Source organism: Enhydra lutris, unplaced genomic scaffold (genome assembly GCF_002288905.1).
Source record: "Enhydra lutris kenyoni isolate GAN:26980312 unplaced genomic scaffold, ASM228890v2 scaffoldscaffold26, whole genome shotgun sequence".
NCBI lineage: Eukaryota > Metazoa > Chordata > Mammalia > Carnivora > Mustelidae > Enhydra > Enhydra lutris.
In genome coordinates, this window is record NW_019154110.1 from 24922735 (window position 1) to 24943248 (window position 20514).

Sequence of the window (20514 nt, forward strand, 5' to 3'; positions counted from 1 at the left end):
TGCCAGCTTCCTGCACCATGAGCTGTCCCCCTTGGGTGCTGGCTTTCCCAGCAGCTGTCCTGCTCCCCTGGAGAGCCAGGCCCCTCCCAGGTGGCCCAGTAGAGCTGCTCAGGACTTTGTGGCCAGAAAATGGGGCTCAGAGAGGGGCAGAGGTTGCCCCATGGCCACGGAGGCTTATTCATGGCTGATTTGGGGGCAGAGCCAGATCTGACCGCCGCTCATCAGAGCCCCTGGGTTTGCATTGCGCCTGCCTTGGGGTGTCGCTGGGGACAGCCGGGGGCCGCCTCCCACATCTCTTTCCACCCTGACTGGCCACTGGGAAGCCATTTCTCTGACTGCTGGCCACCAGAAAGGAAAGCATCTGGCAAAGGCTCATGCCCGGGGTCCCAGGTGTGGAGCTAACCAAGTCATTTTCTGCCAGTGCAATGGTGGCCATTGAGGACCAGGTTTTGGTGCAGATCCCGGGGGCTTTGCCCTTGGTCCCAGGCAGAGGAGAGCTGTGGGAGCAGGACCCGATGGCCTGGTCCAGAGCCCAGAGAGGGCCTCAATTCCTGCCGCTGCCCACTCTGTTTACAGACAGGCCGCTACCCTCCCTGGGCGAGAGGGAAGGGGTGGGGCAGAGAGCAGATGCCAAGGTGGCACAAGGCTGGGCATGTGCCTGGTCTCAGATGGTGTCAAAGGAGTGTCACACACCTGGAGGTGTCACTCTGAGGACCTCTGCCCCCAGTGGAGCATCTTAATCTCTTTAGAAGCCAACTGCTGACCCCAGGTGGCGGCTGGAGCCCAGGGACCCCCACCCCCACCCTGGGCCCAGAGTCCCTCATCGGTGAGCCTTGGCTCTGCTTATAGCATCTGACGCCAGAGGGGCTGAAAATAGCCCCTGGAGGAGGTGGAGGAGGGGGCTATTTAAAGGGCCTGGGAGGAGCAGAGCTGAGAGCCAGTGAGCACTGATCATGGCCACTGCAGAGCTGATCTGCCAGGTGTCCGAGGAGGACCGTGAGCGACGAGAAGCCTTCTGGGCTGAATGGAAGGACCTGACACTGTCCACGCGGCCTGAGGAGGGGTGAGTGCCACGCAGCTGGGAGTCCCTTCTCCCTGAGAACACCTCTCCTGAGCCCCAGGAGACCAGAGCACAAAGCCCTGCAGAAGTTTCTGGGGAGTGGGGACTAGGAGAGGTCCCAGTGGGGAGAGTGGAGTCACTCTGCACCCCAGGACCTGGCAAGCCCCAGGGAGCCCCCTGCCCCGCTCAGGACTGGAGGGTAGCACATCTCAGGAGCTCGGTACCACCTTGCCCTCTCCTCCCCAGTTGCTCTCTGCATGAGGAGGACACCGAGCGGCATGAGACCTACCACCGGCAGGGCCAGTGCCAGGCGCTGGTGCAGCGCTCTCCCTGGTTGGTGATGCGGATGGGCCTCCTCGGGCACGGGCTGCAGGAGTATCTGCTGCCCTACCAGCGCGTGCTGCCACTGCCCATCTTCAGCCCCGCCAAGATGGGTGCCACCAAGGAGGAGCGCGAGGACACCCCCACCCAGCTGCAGGAGCTGCTGGCACTGGAGACAGCCCTGGGTGGCCAGTGTGTGGAACGCCAGGACGTGGCCGAGATCACCAAGCAGCTGCCCCCTGTGGTGCCTGTCAGCAAGCCTGGCGCCCTGCGTCGCTCCCTGTCCCGCTCCATGTCCCAGGAAGCACAGAGAGGCTGAGACAGACGGTGACTCGGGCTCTAATGTGCCTGCCGTGGGCTGGGCCCTTCCTGGCTAGTACCATGGAGGGGAGCTGCTGGCCATGGATGCTTTGTAGTTTGCCCAGAGTTGGGGGCTAGGGGAGGGGGGAACCAGAGGCCAGGATGCCTGGGTCCCCTGAGTTCCCAAAGGGAGGGGAGCAAAGACAGTGGGCACAAAGGCTGGAGAGCTGGGGGCTGGCACAGCCAAACATCCCCAGCCCCAGGAGAAAGGACAAAAGATGCTGGTGAGGACAGAGGTCCCCGAGGGGAGTGACCCTGGTCCGGGCTCCAGCTTCAGAGAAGGACGAGGAAAAGGGGATCTGGAATGCTCTAGGAAGGAGGCTTGGAGGAGACTGGAGTGAGGGGGATGTGAAGAAGGCAGAGGCAGAGTGGAGCCCCCAGCATCCTCTGTTAGCGCTGCAATAAACGCTCAGTTGTGTTCCAGACTTTTCTTGTTCCAGTCTCTTTCCTTGTGGGGGCCAGCCCATTGGTGTCCGCTACCCCCCCCTCACTTCTGGGAATAAGCCTTGCATCTGAGCTAAATATGGCAGAGCTAGTGGGTACACTTCATGCTGGGTGGGGGTGGGGGAGACGGGACAGAGCTGTAAACAGGGTGTCTGTCCAGCGTGGGTCTGCTGTCAGTGCCTGGCCTCTGTGTTCAGTCCCCTGGCACTGGGCAGTGCCCAGCAGGCCAGCTGGCATCCAGGGCCTGCTTAAATGATTTCATGGAGTAGATGGAGGGGGCTGGCACCAGGACTGTCCTTGGCTGTACCTAAGGGTATGAATGGGGTCATTGACCCCAAGGCTGACCTGCGTTTCAGACCTGAACCCAGATAGAATCAATCCTTGGTGGGGGTCAGGCACTCTACCCTCCCTGCCCAGGGAGCCCAGGGCGGGTTGTGGGGAGTGGAGGCTCAGGTTATTGTCTGTGACCCCCACAGCTGCTGTGACTCCTGTCCCAGTCTGGTCGGCTGGGTCAACAAGGAGACACGTTCCCCTTGGGACAAGGTGGGGGCCAGGGAAGGCACACAGGTGAGGGCACAGAAGAGGCTAAGGGCCCATCTGGACAGGGGCTGGTAGCCTCCCCAGGGCAGAGCGACAGTGGACTGGCCTGGAGCAGTCCAACTCCAGGAAGACCACGGAGACGGCCCCATGGAATCCACCTCCCATCTCGGGGAATAGGAGGGAAGACCCTGGCATCTTGACCTGTAGTGCCAAGCAGGACCTGCAGACCTGGGCTGGGCCCCTCCCCAAGAGGGGAATGCAGTGTGGACTGGGGAGGAGAGGGGTCAGAGACCCTAGACTGATGTAACCCTAAATCCCTTGGTGCAGAAAGCCCAGCCTGCGCCCTCTGGGGCCCAGGGACACCGGGAGAACGCCTGCACCCTCCGCCCTCCCCACGGTCACGCAACCGGGACAAGGCCGTGGCCAGAACCACCCGAGCCTTCTGCTCTCGGACTCGGAAGCCCCCAGATAAGCGGCTCCGAGCCCGCAGGGGCCGCGGGGAGGCCCTGCTGTACCGCTGGTTAAGGGCATTAGCTCCGCTCACATCCCCTATCGCCGATGCCATCGGACGGGCGGGGCTGGAGCTCCGCTCTGGGGCCCTGGGGCGACCGCAACAGAGGCCAGAACGGACTGTCCTTTCCCGGGTGGGGGTGAAGGGCCCTGGGGGACAGGGGTTGGTAGGAAAGGACGGAAAAGGGCTGGAGGAGGGGCGACGGGTGGGGGGTGCAGTTGAGGTGACCTAACCAGGGAAAGGTGTGGATGTTGGACGGGATGTCCCTGAGGAAGGAGAGCCCGGGGCAGGGGCTGGGCCCGGGGTCGGGGACGAGGGCGCGGGGAGGGGGCTAATTCGAACCCTGGCCAGAGAGAAAGGATGGGGTGGTGGGGGAAGCGGGTGAATGAATGGCTGGGGAGCCGGCGGAGAGCGACGGGAGGAGCTGCGGACCCGCGGGACAGGGATCTAAGGGTCCTGGGGGCACGGAGCTGGCTTGGACCGGTGAGGCAAAAGGGGGGGGGGCGGGAGCAGCTGCGGGGCCGGGGGGTGTGGGGTGTGGGGTGTGGCAGGCAGGCCCGGGCCGCCCCCCACGCGCCCCGAGTGTCTGCTGCTCGGACACTAAGGGAGATGGATGGGGTAGGGGAGATGCAGCGCCGAGCCCCGGGCGGCTCCTGGCGCGGCCGCCGCCCCCGCAGCGGAGGGTCGGGCGGGGAGTCGCACAGCAGATAAAGGGGCCGCGAGGCGAGAGAGGACAGCGCGGACGACGGCGGCGGCATGAGCAAGGCAGACCTGAATCCCGCTGCGGGCACGGCCCCGGACTCGGCCCCGGACTCGGACCCGGGCCCGGCGGCCGTCGCCTCCGCCTACCAGCGCTTCGAGCCCCGCGCCTACCTCCGCAACAACTACGCGCCCCCTCGGGGGGACCTGAGCCACCCGGATGGCGTCGGGCCTTGGAAGCTGCGCTGCTTGGCGCAGACCTTCGCCACGGGTGAGCGCGGGGAAACTGAGGCCCAGAGGACAAGAAGGCATCGGGGAGCTAAACAGGGATACATGCGCGAGCCCTATGGGAACCAAGAAGCAGCGATAGACTGTTAAGAGGTGAAAATAGAAGAGGAAGAGAAGCAGTATCTCTTAGGGCGCAGAGGAGAGACCCGTGGAGAAGGCATTGAGAGGTGAAATAGCAGATGCAGGAAAGAGACCCCAGAGACCTCCTGAGACAGAGAGGGAGGAGGAGATGGGAGAGGGAAGAGAGGCCCCTGGTTGAACTGCCAGGGACCTCAGGACTTCCCCACCTAAGCCTCACAGGTAGGGACAGTCGTACAGATGTGGAACTGAATCTCAGAGGGGTTCAGTCCCTTTCCCAAAGTCGGCCAGTCGGCGTCAGGGCCAGGACTCAGACCCAGGTTAGCTAATGCTTTTTCCAGAGAGAGGCACACTTCTGGAGGAAGGGAGAACAACTGGGAGAAGCCAGTGAGGGAGGGAGGGACTGAGGCGGGGGAGCCTGGACAGGGCTGGCACAGGACCCTCCTCCACTGCCCCCCACTCCAGGTGAGGTGTCAGGACACAGCCTCATTGACATTGGTTCAGGCCCTACCATATACCAGCTGCTCAGCGCCTGCGCCCACTTTGAGGACATCACCCTGACAGATTTTCTGGAGGTGAACCGCCAGGAGCTAGGGCTCTGGCTGCGGGAGGAGCCAGGCGCCTTCGACTGGAGCACCTATAGTCGGCACGTCTGCCTCATCGAGGGCAAGGGGTAAGGGGGTTGCCCATGCAGCGCGGGTGGGGGGCAACCGAGGACTGAGCATGGGGTGGCCCTGAGCCCTGGTCCTGCCCTGGTACAGGGAGTCCTGGCAGGAGAAGGAGCTCCAGCTGCGAGCCAGGGTGAAGCGGATCTTGCATATTGATGTGCACCAGCCCCAGCCACTGGGTGCTGGGAGCCCAGCGCCCCTGCCTGCCGATGCCCTGGTCTCTACCTTCTGCTTGGAGGCTGTGAGCCCGGACCTTGCCAGCTTCCAGAGGGCCCTGGACCACATCACCACCCTGCTGAGGCCTGGGGGGCACCTCCTCCTCATCGGGGCCCTGGAGGAGTCATGGTACCTGGCTGGGGAGGCCAGGCTGGCGGTGGTGCCCATGGGGAAGGAGGAGGTCATGGAGGCCTTGGTCCGCAGCGGCTATGAGGTGCGGGACCTGAGCACCTACGTCATGCCTGCCTGCCTTCAGACAGGGGTAGATGATGTCAAGGGCATCTTCTTCGCCTGGGCCCAGAAGAAGGTGGCGGTGTGATGGCCCAGTGCACCCAGATCCCCTGTGATGTGAGGTGGCACATAATAAAGAAATTCCTCCTGCTGAGCATCAGCTTTGTCTGTGGCTCTCTCTGGGCTTGTGGGGCTGTGGAAGCCACCAACCCTAGCCTTTTTTTTCCAGAAGCTTCCATGACAGGTTTCTTTACCACTCATTCTTCCCAAACTAAGGAAAGCCAAGGCCAGAGGGAGCTCGTTCAGCATCTGCTGTGTGCCAGGCACACTAGTCCTCACACTCAGCAGGTCCTGTTGTCTTGTTTGCAGGTGAAGCTAAGAAAGGTTAAGTAACAAACAGCAGCAGAGCCTAGTTTAGACCAGAAGGGGAGGAGAGAGGGATAATCAGGAGACTGAGTAGAGAGTACAGGGGGGGGGAGTGACAATCCAGGCACCAGTTCCCTCCCCCAGAGCACTCCCCCCAGCTCTGCATCCGCTCCCTGCCATCCCCACCTCCACGTGCCTAGGTAGAGACCCCACCTGCCTACTGCCTCCAGCCAGCTGTGTGCTCCTTCCCTCTGGCCCACACTACTCACACAAAGGAGCTAAACAAGGGTAGGTGAGGCTGAGAATTGGTTTATTAAGAATGTCCCTTGCTACCCTCCTATCTTAAAATAGTTCTCAATATCAAAAGAAACACAGGCCACCCAAGTCTGCGGCTGGAGTCCTAGCACAGCACCTCTACACCCCAGGGAGGGACAAGGGGGTTGGGAAAGAACAAGAATCCAGATTCCCTGCTCCAATCACAGAGACTGCCTTTGGATGGAAAGTTTCTGGAGCACCACATGCTATCCTTGCGGAGCAAGAATGTACTCAGGCTGCCGGCAGCTAGCAGGGGTCACCTTTACTGGGGTACAGATACAGCATGGCCCCTGCCTGCCTCTGGAAAGGCCAGAAACCAGACCCAGCCACAGGCCTTCGCCGCTTCTCCCTCAGATTGCCCCCCAAGGTCCAGTCTGTGACAGAGAGGCTTAGCAGGGAGGGCATGGGGAGAGGGGGAGGCCAACCAAGCCTAGGAGAGGAGACGGACAGGAAGGCCGGAGAGGCCCTTCCTCCCTCGGCCTCCCGAGAGGCTGGTTCTGGAGGGTGATTTGAGTTGTGTGTGGGTCCTCTGAGATCTGGAGGGCGACTGTAAAGTGGGGGCAACAGACAGGAAGACCCACATGCAGTCTGGACAGCCGAACCCCACCGAGCCAGCCCCTGAGGACGTCCGGGCTCTCGGCCTGGCCTGGGGCTCTGTGCGGAGCTGCATGCAGTAGACAGGTGACCAGAGCACCTGTTTTCCTCCAAACCCCCCCCACGCCGCCACGTGGCACACCCACGGCACTCACACTCACCTCACCCCCAGTCTCTGCAAACTGCCCTGCCCCACACTCACCCACCTGTCCTGCAACACACACTTTCAAACCACTCACAGCCCTCCCCACTCTCCACACGTGCTCACACCCACTGTCCCACCCACCATCCCACACACTCAGGTCTGTGCCCGCCACCCTGTCACCTATGCATGCGCTCAGTCTAGCTCACACTCCCTTACACATTCATGTGCAGGCTTCTGACCAGGAGACCAGCCAAGGAGCCACAGGGACTCCTGTCCTGGGCTCTCTGGGGTTCTGGCCCCAAAGGCGGAATGCAGTGAGTTCTTCTGGGGGTCTGGCTGAGGCAACAGTCGGGACGAGACCACTTGCCAATCTCAGCAGCTTGGTCCCTCAAGATCCCATGGGGAGGAGACCTGCCAGGAAACTTGGGCAGCCAAAGAGCAAGAGTCTATTGCCACCTAGTGGTGCCCTGAAGGAGGGCAGGGGTAAGAGAGGGGGGGACCCCCGCTGTGTTCCCAAAGGCCTGTCTCCCAGCTAGACAGACAGGTGTGGGAAGCACCCAGGCGTTGAGGGATGTGAGGAAGAGGTTGACGGGGAAGCAGAGGCAGCTCCCCTCTCAGCGGAGCTAAGAACACAGTTCCATTCCAGTTCTCCAGGAACCAGAGGTGCTGCCCATGCTCCAACCCCAGATGCTGACAGGCCAAGCCTGAACAGAACCTGAGATCTGTGAGGGCCATGTCGGGGCAAGTGAGGTGATGGGCAGTTACATGATTCTGGGCCCATACCCTTCATGTCCAAATTCAAGATGCTAAAAGACAAAAATCGTCTCAAGGATTCTGGGGAGAAGGGGAGCCAGCAGGGAGAGGGCAGGATCCCCAGCAGGGCGAACCCACTCCCAGGGCCTTCAGTCCAGCTTGAACTTGGTCTCTGATTCCTTCAGCAGATACAGGCTGTCATCTTTCAGAAAGCTGTGGGCAGAGGGAGGAGCCCGCTGAGGTCTGGCTTTGAAAGCACCCCGTGGGGGAGAGCATGGGCAAGCCAGCAGGGGGTGAACCGTGCACAGAGGCCTTAGTCTCCTCCAAGAAGCCAGTGAGGATGGACACAAACAAGGGGCCCACTGGGCGGCGAGTAGCACCCACCTGAAGAAGAGGACATGGACAGGGATGGTACTGATGTGCCAGATGGCGTGGGCATCCAGGACCCAGAAGAAAGGCGGGAAGTCGAGCAGCTCGAGCAGGGACAGGCCCTGTAGCAGCAGGACCACCACCATGCACTTGCGGACGTGAGGCAGCCGATGCTGGTTCCGCAGGCACCAGGCCAGCCACCACACCACGTTCACCAGGCCTGCGCACGGGTGGGGGTGGGGAGAGGCTCACTGCCTGCACCTCCCTCTGCCCCGCCCCCCACAAAGCCTCCCCTGTCCTCATGCTCTTTGACCCCAGGACCATCTTCCGACTCTCCTCCCAGCCTCCCCTCTCCCACCCCAAGTTCTTTCCCCCTCCCCCACCCTAAGAGCCTCTCTAGAACCTTCTCTAGGAACACCACCAAATCCCTTCCTGCACCCCAGGCCAGCAGTTTTACACGTGGTCCAAGTGCCCCCCTTTCCCCACAACCTCTCGGGGCCTCAGTCCCTCCTCCTGCCTCACCAATAGCCACATTGGCCGCCAGGTTGTAGCCATAGTCGAAACGGACGAGGCTCAGGTAGGAGACATGCGCCGTCAGCATCAGCAGCAGGAGGGCCCGGAAGGCGCTGACCACGGCTGGGTGCTGCAGCCCCACGGTCCTGCCCCGCCATCCAGAGCTGCTCAGGTGGAGGGTGGCCCGTGCCCAGAGCAGCCTTCCCTACGCAGCCCTTCACCCTGGCGTCAGTATGGGGAAGCCACTGCCCTCCTCCTCCAGGGGCCTGGGACCAAATGCAACTGCTCCTTGGAAAGAGTCAGGGCCCCTCGCTCTACCCCAGAGTCCCCATCCAGAGCAGCCGGGAGGGTGTGTGTGTGCATGTGCATGCGTGTGCTGGGCTGCAAGGCCCCGGGGGGAAACACCCCTAGGGATGGGTGAGGCCACCCGGTTCTGCCCCCTCCCCCCCACCCCCACCCCCCGTGCCTGTTTTTGCTCCTACTGGGGCCAGGATGGGCTCACCTGACACAGCACAGATAGACGGAGTGTAGGATGACGGTGGAGGCACAGAAGTAATCCATTTTCTGAGGACAGAGAGAGCTGGATGAGGGGCCAGTGTGAAGGGAGGGGGAGGTGGGCAGGGCCCCGAGAGGACCCAGCACCGATGGGGCACAGGGGGCCAGGTGGGGCGGCAGAGGCACTGTCTGGAAGTCCTAGGCCTATGTGACGGGGCGGGGGTGCTGGGGGATGGTGTCAATGTCTCGCGCTCCCTCTGTCTGTCGCTGTTTCACTCCTGAATTTAATGGTCAGATCCCTGTAGTCACATTATAGAACTTGTTAAAATGTCCACAGCAGCAAGGCTTTGGGGGCATTGGGGAGGTGCCTACCAGGGCTCCAGGACGCCACAGAAAGCAGAGCGCAGGTGAGTCCCACAGCTGTGGGCCCAGGTCCCGGTGGCTCCCTCATTGGCTGGGGGACCTTGGGCAGGCCATTGGGCCTTTCCAAGGTTCAGCTGCCTCATCAGTTAAGAGCCAGTGCTCACACCTGCCTCCCAAGGGTCAAGGGAGGCGCAGGTGCACGAAGAGGTTAAAAGGGCCTGGGGCGGAGCAAGAGGGCTCTGTGATCGGAGTCCCTAGGAAACCTAAGAGACCTCAACCCCTTCTGGGGTCCTTTGGGACTGCCCCACACAGGAGGGGGAGCAGGAGGGGTGCTCACCTCTGTGAGGTCGGTGTCCTTGGTGTGGAAGACTGTGGACCAGAACCAAGCATTGAGGGAAACCTGCAGGGAGGGGCTAGTAAGCACGGTGTCCTGAGCTGGGGAGAAGCCCTAGGGCACCCACATGGGTCTCACTCTGGAGCACAGAAATATGCTTCCCTCTGCCTCCAAAGCCCCCCCTCCCAACCAAACAGTGCCCTCAGCCGGCTGCAGCCCTGACCCCCAGGCCACGGGGGATGGGGCCTCCACAGGTTCCGGCCTGGCCTAGGAACCAGTTCTGGCAGAGCCAAGTTCCCTGCTTACTCAATCACTAAGACAACAGCCCCCGGGGGGCCTCGCCTCCTCCCCGAACCGGCAGGTGATGACAGCCCCGCCCGGGCCAGGGGAGCTGGTGACCTCAGCCTCTGGGGGCGGGAATGAAGTGGGTGGGGTGGAGGGGCTCGAGCCAGCTTGGGGCGTGTCTGGAGCAAAGCAAGCAAGGCAGGGAGATCGAGCTGATCCCACTGGGGCCAAGTCTCTACGGAGGAGGCTGGCCCGGGGAGCCCAGCTTCCTCCTGGGTGGGCCGGCCCAACCCGCCAGACCAGTGTCTGCTGCTCCCAAGCTCTGGGAGGAGCGGAAGGCTGGAGGGGCTGTGGTGGGCACGGGCCCAGGAGCACGTCTGGGGCCTTTCCCCTGGAAATAAACTGCAAGGAGACAGCACAAAACCTCTTGCAAATGAATCCTAGATCTTGTGGGAGCTGGGGCGGTACCCATGGTGGATGCCCAGATCATGGAGAAAAGGGTGGGCTCGGGGGTGGGTGGGGAGGCTCCTACACTGGGAAACCAGGGACAGCCCATCAAAGGGAAAAACAGGCAGCGAGAGGTCTGGCCTGGGATGCACTGAAGATAGGGAGGGGTGCCCTGCCCTTGAGGCCGGGAACAAGCCTGCCTGAGATGGGTGAAGGCCAGGAGCTGCTCGTTTGGGTCCAGGACAGAAGGAAAACTGGCAGGGAGGAGGCCTCTCCACCCAGTCCCGCAGCAGGAAGGCCAGGCGGCAGGATGGGTCCCTTACTGCAGGCCCAAAGGGGTTTATGAGAGCACGGGAAAAGCAAAGGGGTGGCGGCAGGCCAGGCTCTCTGCAAAGGCAGTCAGTAGTAGAAGTCTCTGGAGGCTCAGGTAGCCCCATGCGAGCCTGTCTGGCCTGGGTCCTAGGCTGAGTCTCTCTCTCAGCTTATGCTCCCCATGACCTGGACAAAGGCCCTGCCCTCGGCCTGAGCTTCCTCCTGTGACTCATCAGGGCCTAACCTAAGTGACCCTTCCTCCCTCTCCAGCCCCAACATCGGGGGACTATTCCATGCCAGGCTGCGTGCTCTTTGGAAGATGGCCATCCAGTCCCCATGACCCTTCCCCAGAGATGGTATAAGAGGCATGGCCTGGAGGCAGGGACAGCATGGAGTGGCTTCTCAGACACTGCTCCCAAAAGGTCTGTGAGGCTCAGGATCAGCGTGGGGAGAGGAGGAGACTTGGGCTGGAGGCAGGGCCCCAGGGCAGGTCAGAAATAGGGATGCCCTCAGGGAGGACAGTGGCCATGGAGCCAGTAGGAGAGGGAGGTGAAGGGGAAGGTGGCAGGGACTGGCAACCAACCAGGCCTCCCTGTCACCCACAGCAGAAAGGGAGAGGTGACAAGAGGACTGAGCTAAGTGGTCGTTCTTGGGCTGGGGGACAGCATGGGACCAGGGCTTAGCTCCACCAACAGAGTGAGAGCCGCCTGCTGCCCTGTTCAACTGCCTCTCCAGGGGGCCTTCCACTTACAGACACCCACCTGAAGCCTGGACTCTGCACCCCTGAAAAGTCCTTTCTCCCCTGGACCCTGTCCCATTATGAGGGACTCCTCTTCTGACCTTCTCCTCGGACTTGGGAGAGAAGTTTCATTAAGAATGCAACCCCCCGGGGCACCTGGGTGGCTCAGTGGGTTAAGCCTCTGCCTTCGGCTCAGGTCATGATCTCAGGGTCCTGGGATCGAGCCCCACATCAGGCTCTCTGCTCAGTGGGGGGGAGCCTGCTTCCTCCTCTCTGCCTGCCTCTCTACCTACTTGTGATCTCTCTCTGTCAAATAAATAAATAAAATCTTAAAAAAAAAATGCAGCCCCCAAGGTTAGGGTGCCAGGGTTCAAATCCTGGCCCTGCATTTCCCATGTGTCCTTGGGCAAGTTATTTAGCCTTGCTGGCCCCTGTTTTCTCATCTGTAAAATGGGAATGATCATAGTGTTCACAAGGATTTAATGAGCGATACAAGTGCAGTGTACAGCCCAGGACAGGTCAAACATGATGGGGCATTTCTTCCCAATTTGTTGACCAGAATGGGACCCTCACATCTCTCCACAGACTTGAGGCCAAAGAGGCCAAGTCTGCCTTCCGCTCTCCCCAAAGGCCAGAGAAGTCCAGGTGAAGAAAAGAGGTGATCTCCCCGTGGTGACCCCTCCCCCAAAACTGTTCATGCTGGAGGCAGAATGTCCACAGCCTCCATAATAAGATGGGCCCTGAGTTCAAGTTCTGCCTCAGTCCCTAAATAGCTCTGTGATCTTGAACCAATAAAATCTCTTGAGTTTCAGCTGTCTCATCTACCAGAGCGGCTTAAGAAAGATACTCAGTGCACGAAAGGGACCTGAAGATGCTGTCTGCAGAATGCCTGGCAGAGAGAAGCCGCTCGTTGGACGGGTGCTGCTGTAGCCACTGGCACACAATGGGTCCCTAAATGTCAGTCTCCCCTAGGATTCACGGAAGAGATACTATTTCTTTTCACGCGGAGTTTGTAATCAAGACTCAAGTGAAAAGGACAGACAGACATGGAAGGAAGGGAGAGGCTCCAAGAGACCCAAGTGTGTGGCTGCTCCCGGACTCTTCCGCCAAGCTTGGGTAGAAGTGGGAGGGGGCGATGGTAACCGGCCAACCAGCCAGGCCGGGAAGGCGCTGGGCTGCCCAGCAGGCATTGGGAGCTTTGTGTAAACACTGAGGAAAGGGGGAGGCCAGGGGCAGGGTGCCAACAAGGGTGGGAATGGAGGGGGACAGGGAAAGCTCCGGGAGGGAGAGCAGGAGGCTGTTTCAGTCTGTCGGAAAATAAGAAAATTGAGACAAATATATCACAGCCGTGAAACTGGTTGGATGCCAAATGAGCCAGATCTGTCAGGAATTTGACCCCAGTGCTAAGCCCCAGTGCTCGGGGCTTGTCACTGATACCGTGACGGTGGGGACATGTGGCTCTTTAAATAGCTTGGTGTCTCAGAAGTGGGGGAGGCAGAATGTTAAATATGATGCCTGCTGCCATCCTGGCCTCTCCCCCTCCAACAGGCCACAGTGTCTCGCCCCCTACCTCAAGCAGAGCAACCCTGCCCCACCTCCCTCTTTAGAGGGAAGAGGGGAAGAGGCGGATGAGATGGGGGGGGAAGATAGCTTTTTCCACCATCAAAAAGGATTCCTTGATTTCCTGCCTTTGTCTGTTGCACTGGCTCCTGTTTGACCAGTGGGAAGTCCTTCCTGAAGTCTAACCATCATTCTGCTGCAGGCTCAACCTGTCTCTTCTCGTGGTTTCTGCAGCAGAGGCAGAACACAGTCAGTCCCCACCTCCATCCATCAACCTGCAGGGACAGTCTGGGCTCTCCTGGCCCCTCATTCTCTCCCTCCCCTCTACTTCTAAGGACCTTTCCTTACTAGACGAAAGGTGGGGAACTGGTTTGGCCTCCTGGCTTTGCAGAGAGCAGGCACCCCTAGTTTCCAGAAGTCAAAGAGCTCTGGCAGGCTCTCCCAAAGCCTGGCTGATGTCCAGCCCAAGCCAGGACCAGACGTCAAGGCAGAGATTACTCCCTTGTGCCAAAGCTTCGCCAGCCCTGCTGGGGGAGCAGCTCCTCATTTCCCAGGGGAAAAGACAGAGAAAATTCTCCCAAGACTTAACCTGGAAAAGGCCTTCCGATCCTACCCCAACAGCAATCAGGAGCCTCGCTCACTCCAGAAGACCCAGCCCTAGACAAAGTCCACCGCCACACCCTCCATTCAGCTCAGGATCCCTCCCTCCCGTAAACACGGGCACACAGGACCAAAGATCAAGTATAAAGATCAAGTGTAAAATCAAAGGGAGTGTGGGCACCGACACTCGTTCCCTCGAGGACCTAGTGCCAGCATGTGGGGGTTCCATGTTCCAGAACCCCATATCCTGTAAGATGTCCCCAGGTATCTGCCCTCTCTCAACCTAACATCTCCTGCTCTGTCCCTAAGTGTCCTCAGTAGACTGGACTGCGGGATACCAGAAGGCCTGACCCTCCCCGAGAGGGAAGCTGAGCGGCAGATACCAGAGAGATCAAAGACCAAGAATCAGGGAGATCAAGACGAGAGTTGTGACGTGACCTCAGGCAAAGGCTGGGACCCTCTGAGTTCCCCCCAGACCCATGGGTCTATCCAAGGCGGCACTCAGCTTTGTTCAGAGAGGTCAGGCAGGGCTGTCCAGCGCTCTTTAGTAGGGGTGGGGGCAGGGGGTGCAGGCTGTGGGCTCAGACAGCAGTGACCCTGGAAGAACCCCCAGGGAAAGGAGACAGGTGTACCCTCCTTGATTTCTCTGCCCTTCCTGCTTTCTTGGCCAGGACCAAACTCCCTCCTCTGAGAGCGGCCTAAACAGGAAGTGGTGGTTCCAGGCCACCCATGGCCAGGACAGGGTAAGAAGATGCCAGGCCCCGGCCTACACAAGCATCCCTGCCCCCCAGCACTCGGGGCCTCTCTGTGCCATCTTACCTCTCCCTCCTCTCCTCTCCACCCAGCCACACTGTGCCCCGCTGACCTTTCCAAGGGGATCCCACTTCCCCCACCTTCTGCCCCTCTGCTTACTAGGCTCTGCAACCACTCCCACCCCTCTAATCTATTTGCTACCACAATAGCCAGAAAATGAGCTTTCCAAGCAAATCTACTCCTGAAACCTCTCCTCTTCAACCCTCAGGGCTTCCTGAGGCTTCGAGAGAGTCAAGATCGAAAGTGTTAATGTGCCCCCAGGCTCTCCACGGGCTGGCCCCCTTCCCTGCCCACCTGCCACCTGTCTCGCACCCACTCTCTGGCTTCCAGCATGGCAGGCCTCCCGGCCTTTCAGGTTCTCACTCTCTTCTGTGTGTGCACATTCTGCATCTTCTGTGTAGATGACTCCTCCTACTCTCCCTGAATTCACCTAGCTAACAGTCATTCATCATCCTGATCTTACTTCCAGGGCCCCGTCCTCCCGGAAGCCCTCCCTGACTGCCTCGTACTGGTCTGGTCCAGTGCCCCCTCACATGCCCCTACAGTTTTACCTTCAGTTGTGTGCTTGTGTGGTTAGGACTGGAGGGCGGGAACCTGTTTTTGCTTTTCTTGCTTTGTCTTTTTAAGTAAGCTCTACACCCAACGTGGGACTTGAATTCAGGACCCTGAGATTAAGAGTTGGCATGCTCTCCGACTGAGCCAGGCAGATGCCCCCTGTTTTTATATACTTTTGGATCTCCAGCACTCACCTGAGTGCTGGGCACATGGGAGGTACTCAATACACAAATGAATGGATGCTTTGGTGGCAGGCAGGTGAGTGAACACAGAAGCTTACAGTGGGGGTTCTGAGGGCAGCCTCTTACTCTCACACCCTCCCCAAGGTCGTCACAGTGCAGAGCTGTACCCTAGTCTGTGCTTCTCACATGATTCCAGGCCCTTGATGCTGGCTCCTCTGCCCAGTTGCACTGTGAAGCTCCAAGACTGCTCTGGAAACTCACATGGGACATATTTCAGTTTCTCCAGGAGGGTCTAAGACCAGGCTGAGCTCTGCGTGGAGTCCTGTGTCTGCCGTACCTCCAGGCCTGGGCTGGGACTGAGGGTTGCTTGGACTCGTCCAGAGGGGTCCCTACAAGCATGCTCCCTACCACGCATGTCCCTTCTGTGCTTGTAAACTGCCCTACTGGGTCTCTTAGTGGCTTCTGCCCTCAGGACAAAATTCTCTCCTCCCTCCCTCCCTCTCTTCCTCCTTCCCTCCCCCACAAACAGCCTGGCCTAGGACTCTGCTAGAAAGGTAAGGTCTGATCCAGCACCTCCCTGTTTTCTCCCTAGACCTAAGCACCCACAGCTGCAGTTTTTGACCTGGAAAACACAGAGGAAGGCAGGGGAAGGCAAGCCCTGTTGGGTGAGAACGGGGATCGAAGAGTTCCTCCTTCCTAGATGAGGGTGTAGGGCAGGAGTCCCAGCAAGTTACCTACCCAGGCGAAGGCCACGCAGGTGGGATACATGGGGGAGGAGGCTGGCACGGAGGTGTAGTAGCGGCACAGCATCACCAGGCTGGCCAAACCGTTGAGGAAAGAGGCCATGGCAGAAGCTGGCTCTTGGAAGAACAGGAACCGGGAGAAGGGCCACTGAAAAGGGAGCACATGGAGGGGGCCTGAAGGGCAAGCAACCCCCAGCCAGCCCGACCTGCTTTTCCTTGACATGCCACATCAACAGGTCTTCAGCTGGTTCCTTAGCTCTGGACCTTGGCCAAAGCTTCAGGTCCAGTCCCTGTTTGGGTCATTGCGCTCTCCTCCAGGCCCCAGCTGAAGGTCCTCCCTCTGTGCCAGCCAGCATTCACAGCACTGTAAGCCTGGTCTCTGGGAAGACCAGGCGGGCCAGTGTAAGTGGCTCAGTATGGCCTGGTGGAAAGAGCATAGACTCGCCATCCAGAAACCTGAGGTCCTAATCTGTCCTTCTTCTACCACTGACCACAGGCCTCTGAGCCTTATTCTGACAAACTGGGGAGAATTATTCTTGTCAACCTCAACAGTCTAGAATAAGGTCATATTGGGTGACAAAGCAGTAGCAGGGGAGGGGGTCAGGGGATGGGGAAACGGGGTGATAGGCATTAAGTAGGGCACGTGACATGATGAGCACCGGGCGTTATATGTGACTGATGAATAACTGACCTCTACCTCTGAAACTAAGAATGTATTCTACATTGGCTGAGTTTAAATGAAAAAAAAAAAAAAAAGAAGAAGAAGAAGAAGAAAAGAAAAAGCATTAGCAATCTGAGGGGGGTATTACTATTTTAACCCAGACTACTACTGAAGAAGCAAAAGAAAGCATGCTGGGGAGGGGGGTCAGGAAATTCATTCTTGTAGCAAGGTGGACATTCAGCCACCCTAAGAAGTCCACCATCACTCTCTGAGGTCACACAGCTTCCCAGACCTTCTAAGTCCAAATCCAGAGCCAAGACTCACTGATTCCATCTGATAATATGAAAACCAGAGATTCTGAGAATAAGCACTGGCCCTAAACACCAACCCGTATCACCCCCCAGCTCAGACTGCCTGACTCAGGGGTATCTTTCTCCTATAGCACTGTCACCATATACCATATACCTACCACGACCCTCCAACTCACCTTGCCATGGAACTGAGGCACTTTGTGACCTTCCTTGAGGTAGAGGCCAACAGTGACCCACATACACTCATACTTACAGTCATCCTGACAGGTCCAGCCTGAAACACAGAAATGGGACCCGGTGAACTCCCCATCATGGGAGGTACAGAGAGAGGTCAAATGGGACCCAAACTCAAATCCAGGCTAAGAGGGCCTGCAGGTTGGAGAGAACCAGATGAAATCTCGAAATTCTAGCTTCCCGCTTGGTTGTATGAGAGATGGTGGGCTACACACATAAAGGAAAGGCGTGTGTATGTGTGTGTGTTTTAGGGGATGGGGGTCTGCTGCGAGCAGAGATGTTTCTTCTCTTCTCCTTCCACCAAGATGGGAACTTTGGCATCTGACAGACTCATCAATGGATAGGTGAGCTATGTTTGTTATTGCTGAACTTAGGCTTTGCTCTCACTCGCCAGGGAGGAACTCTTGCCATCTTACCCCGCTCACATGAAAATGAAGCCCAGCGGCGCCTGGGTGGCTCAGTGGGTTAAAGCCTCTGCCTTCGGCTCAGGTCATGATCTCAGGGTCCTGGGATCGGGCCCTGCATTGGGCTCTCTGCTCTGCGAGGAGCCTGCTTCCCTCTCTCTCTGCCTGCCTCTCTGCCTACTTGTGATCTCTCTGTCAAATAAATAAATAAAATCTTAAAAAAAAAAAAAAAAAGAAAATGAAGCCCAAATTCTTCCCTCTGACTTTTGAGGCCCCCAAACTGCTTATCCAACTTTATTTCCCATACTTTTCAGGCACCCTGAACCCTGCTCCCGGAGTAAACCAAGATACCAGAGATGCTCACATCTGCCCAGGGCCTACATGCTCTCTGTTCCCTCTGGAGTGCAAAGGCAGAGTAAAGAGCACAAACTTATAGTCAGACGGGCCAGAACTGGAAACTCCGCTTTACCACTTTCTGCCTGTGTGACTTAGGGCAGGGCACTTAACCTCTCCAAGTCTCCCCATTGTAAAATTGGGTGAAAGGTAATCACCTTCAAGGGTTGTGAAAATGACCGGACCTACTGTGACTCCTGTCACACACCAGCTGACCACTATGGCCACAGGTCCAAATTTAATGTATCCATCCTGAAGCCCTTCCCTCGCAGAAAGTTCCAAGGATGATCACTGCCCCTACAGTCTCAAAGCCAGAAATGATTCCTTCCTCCTCCATATGCCGCTATTGCTTGACTTAGGGGTCTTTTAGGACTCAAATCATCCTCTCCCTTGGGCTGGAGAAGGCTAATGTTCCCGTGAAGACTATGACCCCGAATGCCAGGACACTGGGTCCAATTTCAGTGTCATTCTAGGGCCAGTTCCCAGGAATATTAAATAAATACCTAATTGAATAAATAAAAAAGTAACTAAGACTGGCTGATGCTGCTCTGATCAACCGGGGGCTCCATTCACACTCATAACGGAGAAGGGGTAAACGAAGGTTCAGAGGTGGTTTAGGGGAGCAAGGGGGCGGAGCCAAGGCTGAGGGGCGGGGCTTTCCGCGGGGTGGGGCTTACCTGCTAAACTCATGTAGATTGGCTGGCGGGAACGGAAGTGCCTCAGTGCGCCCCCCGAGCAGTTCCGCTCTTCGCACCGGTGCACGCAGTCGCGGTACACCGGCTCGCGGTCGCCCTGGGAGCCGCTTGCCAGCGCGGCTGCTCCAGCTAGCAGCACCAGCCGCGCCGTCCGCCCGGCCATCCCTTCAACCTGGCCCTCGGCCGGCGGAGGAGCTTAGAAGTCTTCACTTCCGGAGTAACCGGAAGTGCCTTGTGTTCTGTATTCTGCTCTCGGGTGACGTCCACCCGCTTTAAATAAAAGTGCCCGGATTTTTGTGGGCGCCTGCCCCGCCCCTCGTCTTACTGCCATCTCTAAATTGAGGCGACAGGGCTAAGGGAAGGGGGATGCCAGGTGGGTTAAGGAGCAAAGTAAACTGGTCTTTTATCAACATGCGTCCTTTTTCTTCTCTATGCTTTCTTTTATGAAGTACGGTTATTTTTCCGTCACCAGCCCCATCGAATTTCGCTTCCTAATGTACCTGGAACTGTCCACTTCTCTCCATCGGCACCACCCTGGTTTAAAGACATCATCATCTGTCGCCGAGACAGTCGCAGTGGCCCCTTCACGAGTCTCCCTGCCCCCTCCTTTTGACCCCATCGACTCCCGCGTTCCGTTAACAAATTCAAATTTGACCGTGTGACTTTTCTTCTTAAATGCTTTACTAGCTCCTAATTACCTTAGGATAAAAATCATAACTCCACAAGTCCTGCATGATCTGGCCCCTGCGCTAGACCCAAGGGGCCATGTTTGTCAACCCTCCTGGTTTTGCTTCGTCTCTATCATTCATACTCTCACACCTACTTATTCTTCTAGTCTCAATTTAAACACCATTTCTGAGAGTGGTAACACCTGCAGGGTGATATAAGATACAAGTGGTATGTTTTCCCCAAGGTGGGTGGGGACCTCTGCTGTCTTGTTTACCACTCTACGTCCAGCTCTAGGACAGAATTTGTCTCTGGTAGGCGCTGAGAACTCATTTCTTTTCTTTTCTTTTTTTTTTTTTCTTTCTTTTTCTTCTTCCTTTTTTTTAAACGAATAAACAATGTTAATTCAATGTAAGAATTTGGGTGCTAAACCCAGGGCTGTCAAATCACCAACGTGATACAGACCACACTGAGATGTAATATTTCAAAAAAAAAAAATCAAGAAGAGGACTTTGGGGATAGGATACTTGCTCTAATATCCATTCCTTCCTCCCGACATCACCACCAGGACACACAGACATACCCATCTCATTGAAGCATTGAAGCCTTGTAGCTAGATGCCTAATTAGTGTGTGTAGATTAATGACAGCCTTTCCTCCTCTCCCACTCTCCAACCGGGTCAACTTTTCCTTTTTATATTGAGAAGTGGAATGAACCAGAAGTAAAATTGGATTCCCTTTACTTACTCATTTAGCAAACATTTCCTGAGTACTTAGCTCTAGCACCAGGCTAGGCAAGACACAACTCCAGGAGGCCTCATTCATATTGTATTTTCTGTGAATAGCGCTCAGGGGTGCACCATCCACACTGTATTTTTTGTGAATGGTTCCTTTTCAAGTTAAGTATAATTTGAATAGTATCCCCTGGAGTTGAACACCCAGTTGATAATGATTGGGAAGCTGAAAGGAACAAAACAACCACTCAGCCCTCCAGGAGCTGACCAGAAGCAATCTAGTGCTAATACTACTTTGCATCTGATAGATCAGTCCTTTTCTACTACATTATTTCATTTTGTCCTTACTATAATGCTGGGTTCACATTTTTTAAAAGATTTTTATTTATTTATTTATTTGACAGAGAGGTAGAGAGAGCACAAGTAAGGAGAGCAAGAGCGAGAAGCAGGCTCACTGCTGAGCAGGGAGCCCAATGCGGGGCTCGATCCCAGAACTCTGGGATCATGACCTGAGCTGA

General features: G+C 57.5%; 3 protein-coding genes across 13 annotated transcripts; 2 read left to right on the top strand and 1 right to left on the bottom strand.

Moving 5' to 3' along the window:
• The first annotated feature begins 81 nt into the window (after window positions 1–81).
• LOC111151698 (titin-cap) lies at window positions 82–2165 on the top strand. Of its 3 annotated transcripts, none has more exons than XM_022509849.1 (3): window positions 82–1063; window positions 1307–1695; window positions 2116–2165. In XM_022509849.1, the coding sequence occupies exons 1-3, from the start codon at window positions 954–956 to the stop codon at window positions 2133–2135; spliced, it is 519 nt and encodes a 172-aa protein (XP_022365557.1). In that variant the 5' UTR covers window positions 82–953; the 3' UTR covers window positions 2136–2165. The 3 variants fall into 3 exon arrangements, with proteins under 3 accessions (XP_022365557.1, XP_022365556.1, XP_022365558.1); XM_022509848.1 differs by having other exon boundaries at window positions 1307–1685; window positions 1925–2160; XM_022509850.1 differs by having other exon boundaries at window positions 1307–2160.
• Window positions 2166–3992: 1827 nt separating this feature from the next.
• On the top strand, window positions 3993–5504 carry LOC111151828 (phenylethanolamine N-methyltransferase). The gene is made up of 3 exons (XM_022510045.1): window positions 3993–4206; window positions 4767–4974; window positions 5063–5504. Exons 1-3 carry the CDS (start codon window positions 3993–3995, stop codon window positions 5502–5504), a joined length of 864 nt encoding a protein of 287 aa, XP_022365753.1.
• A 571-nt stretch (window positions 5505–6075) lies between these two features.
• On the bottom strand, window positions 6076–18822 carry LOC111151696 (post-GPI attachment to proteins 3). Of its 9 annotated transcripts, none has more exons than XM_022509837.1 (8): window positions 18580–18822; window positions 17048–17145; window positions 15895–16047; window positions 9667–9729; window positions 8974–9035; window positions 8481–8617; window positions 7974–8178; window positions 6076–7802 (listed from the first exon to the last, which is right to left on the bottom strand). In XM_022509837.1, exons 1-8 carry the CDS (start codon window positions 18758–18760, stop codon window positions 7739–7741), a joined length of 963 nt encoding a protein of 320 aa, XP_022365545.1. In that variant the 5' UTR covers window positions 18761–18822; the 3' UTR covers window positions 6076–7738. The 9 variants fall into 9 exon arrangements, with proteins under 9 accessions (XP_022365545.1, XP_022365546.1, XP_022365542.1 ...); XM_022509838.1 differs by having other exon boundaries at window positions 8481–8635; window positions 18580–18768; XM_022509834.1 differs by having other exon boundaries at window positions 6076–8178.
• Window positions 18823–20514: the final 1692 nt, after the last annotated feature.

Bases quoted from the DNA above. Each gene is read 5' to 3' on its own strand.
- LOC111151696 (XM_022509834.1), bottom strand. From the start codon at position 18,760: ATGGCCGGGCGGACGGCGCGGCTGGTGCTGCTAGCTGGAGCAGCCGCG. The intron at 9,730-15,894 runs GTAGGTAACTTG...CCCTCCCTGCAG, and splicing joins CCTGCGTGGCCTTCGCCTGG to GTTTCCCTCAATGCTTGGTT. The intron at 8,618-8,973 runs GTGAGCCCATCC...ATGGCGGGGCAG, and splicing joins GTCTATCTGTGCTGTGTCAG to GACCGTGGGGCTGCAGCACC.
- LOC111151698 (XM_022509848.1), top strand. From the start codon at position 954: ATGGCCACTGCAGAGCTGATCTGCCAGGTGTCCGAGGAGGACCGTGAG. The intron at 1,064-1,306 runs GTGAGTGCCACG...TCTCCTCCCCAG, and splicing joins TCCACGCGGCCTGAGGAGGG to TTGCTCTCTGCATGAGGAGG. The intron at 1,686-1,924 runs GCACAGAGAGGC...GGGCTGGCACAG, and splicing joins CCCGCTCCATGTCCCAGGAA to CCAAACATCCCCAGCCCCAG.
- LOC111151828 (XM_022510045.1), top strand. From the start codon at position 3,993: ATGAGCAAGGCAGACCTGAATCCCGCTGCGGGCACGGCCCCGGACTCG. The intron at 4,207-4,766 runs GTGAGCGCGGGG...CCCCCACTCCAG, and splicing joins GGCGCAGACCTTCGCCACGG to GTGAGGTGTCAGGACACAGC. The intron at 4,975-5,062 runs GTAAGGGGGTTG...GCCCTGGTACAG, and splicing joins TGCCTCATCGAGGGCAAGGG to GGAGTCCTGGCAGGAGAAGG.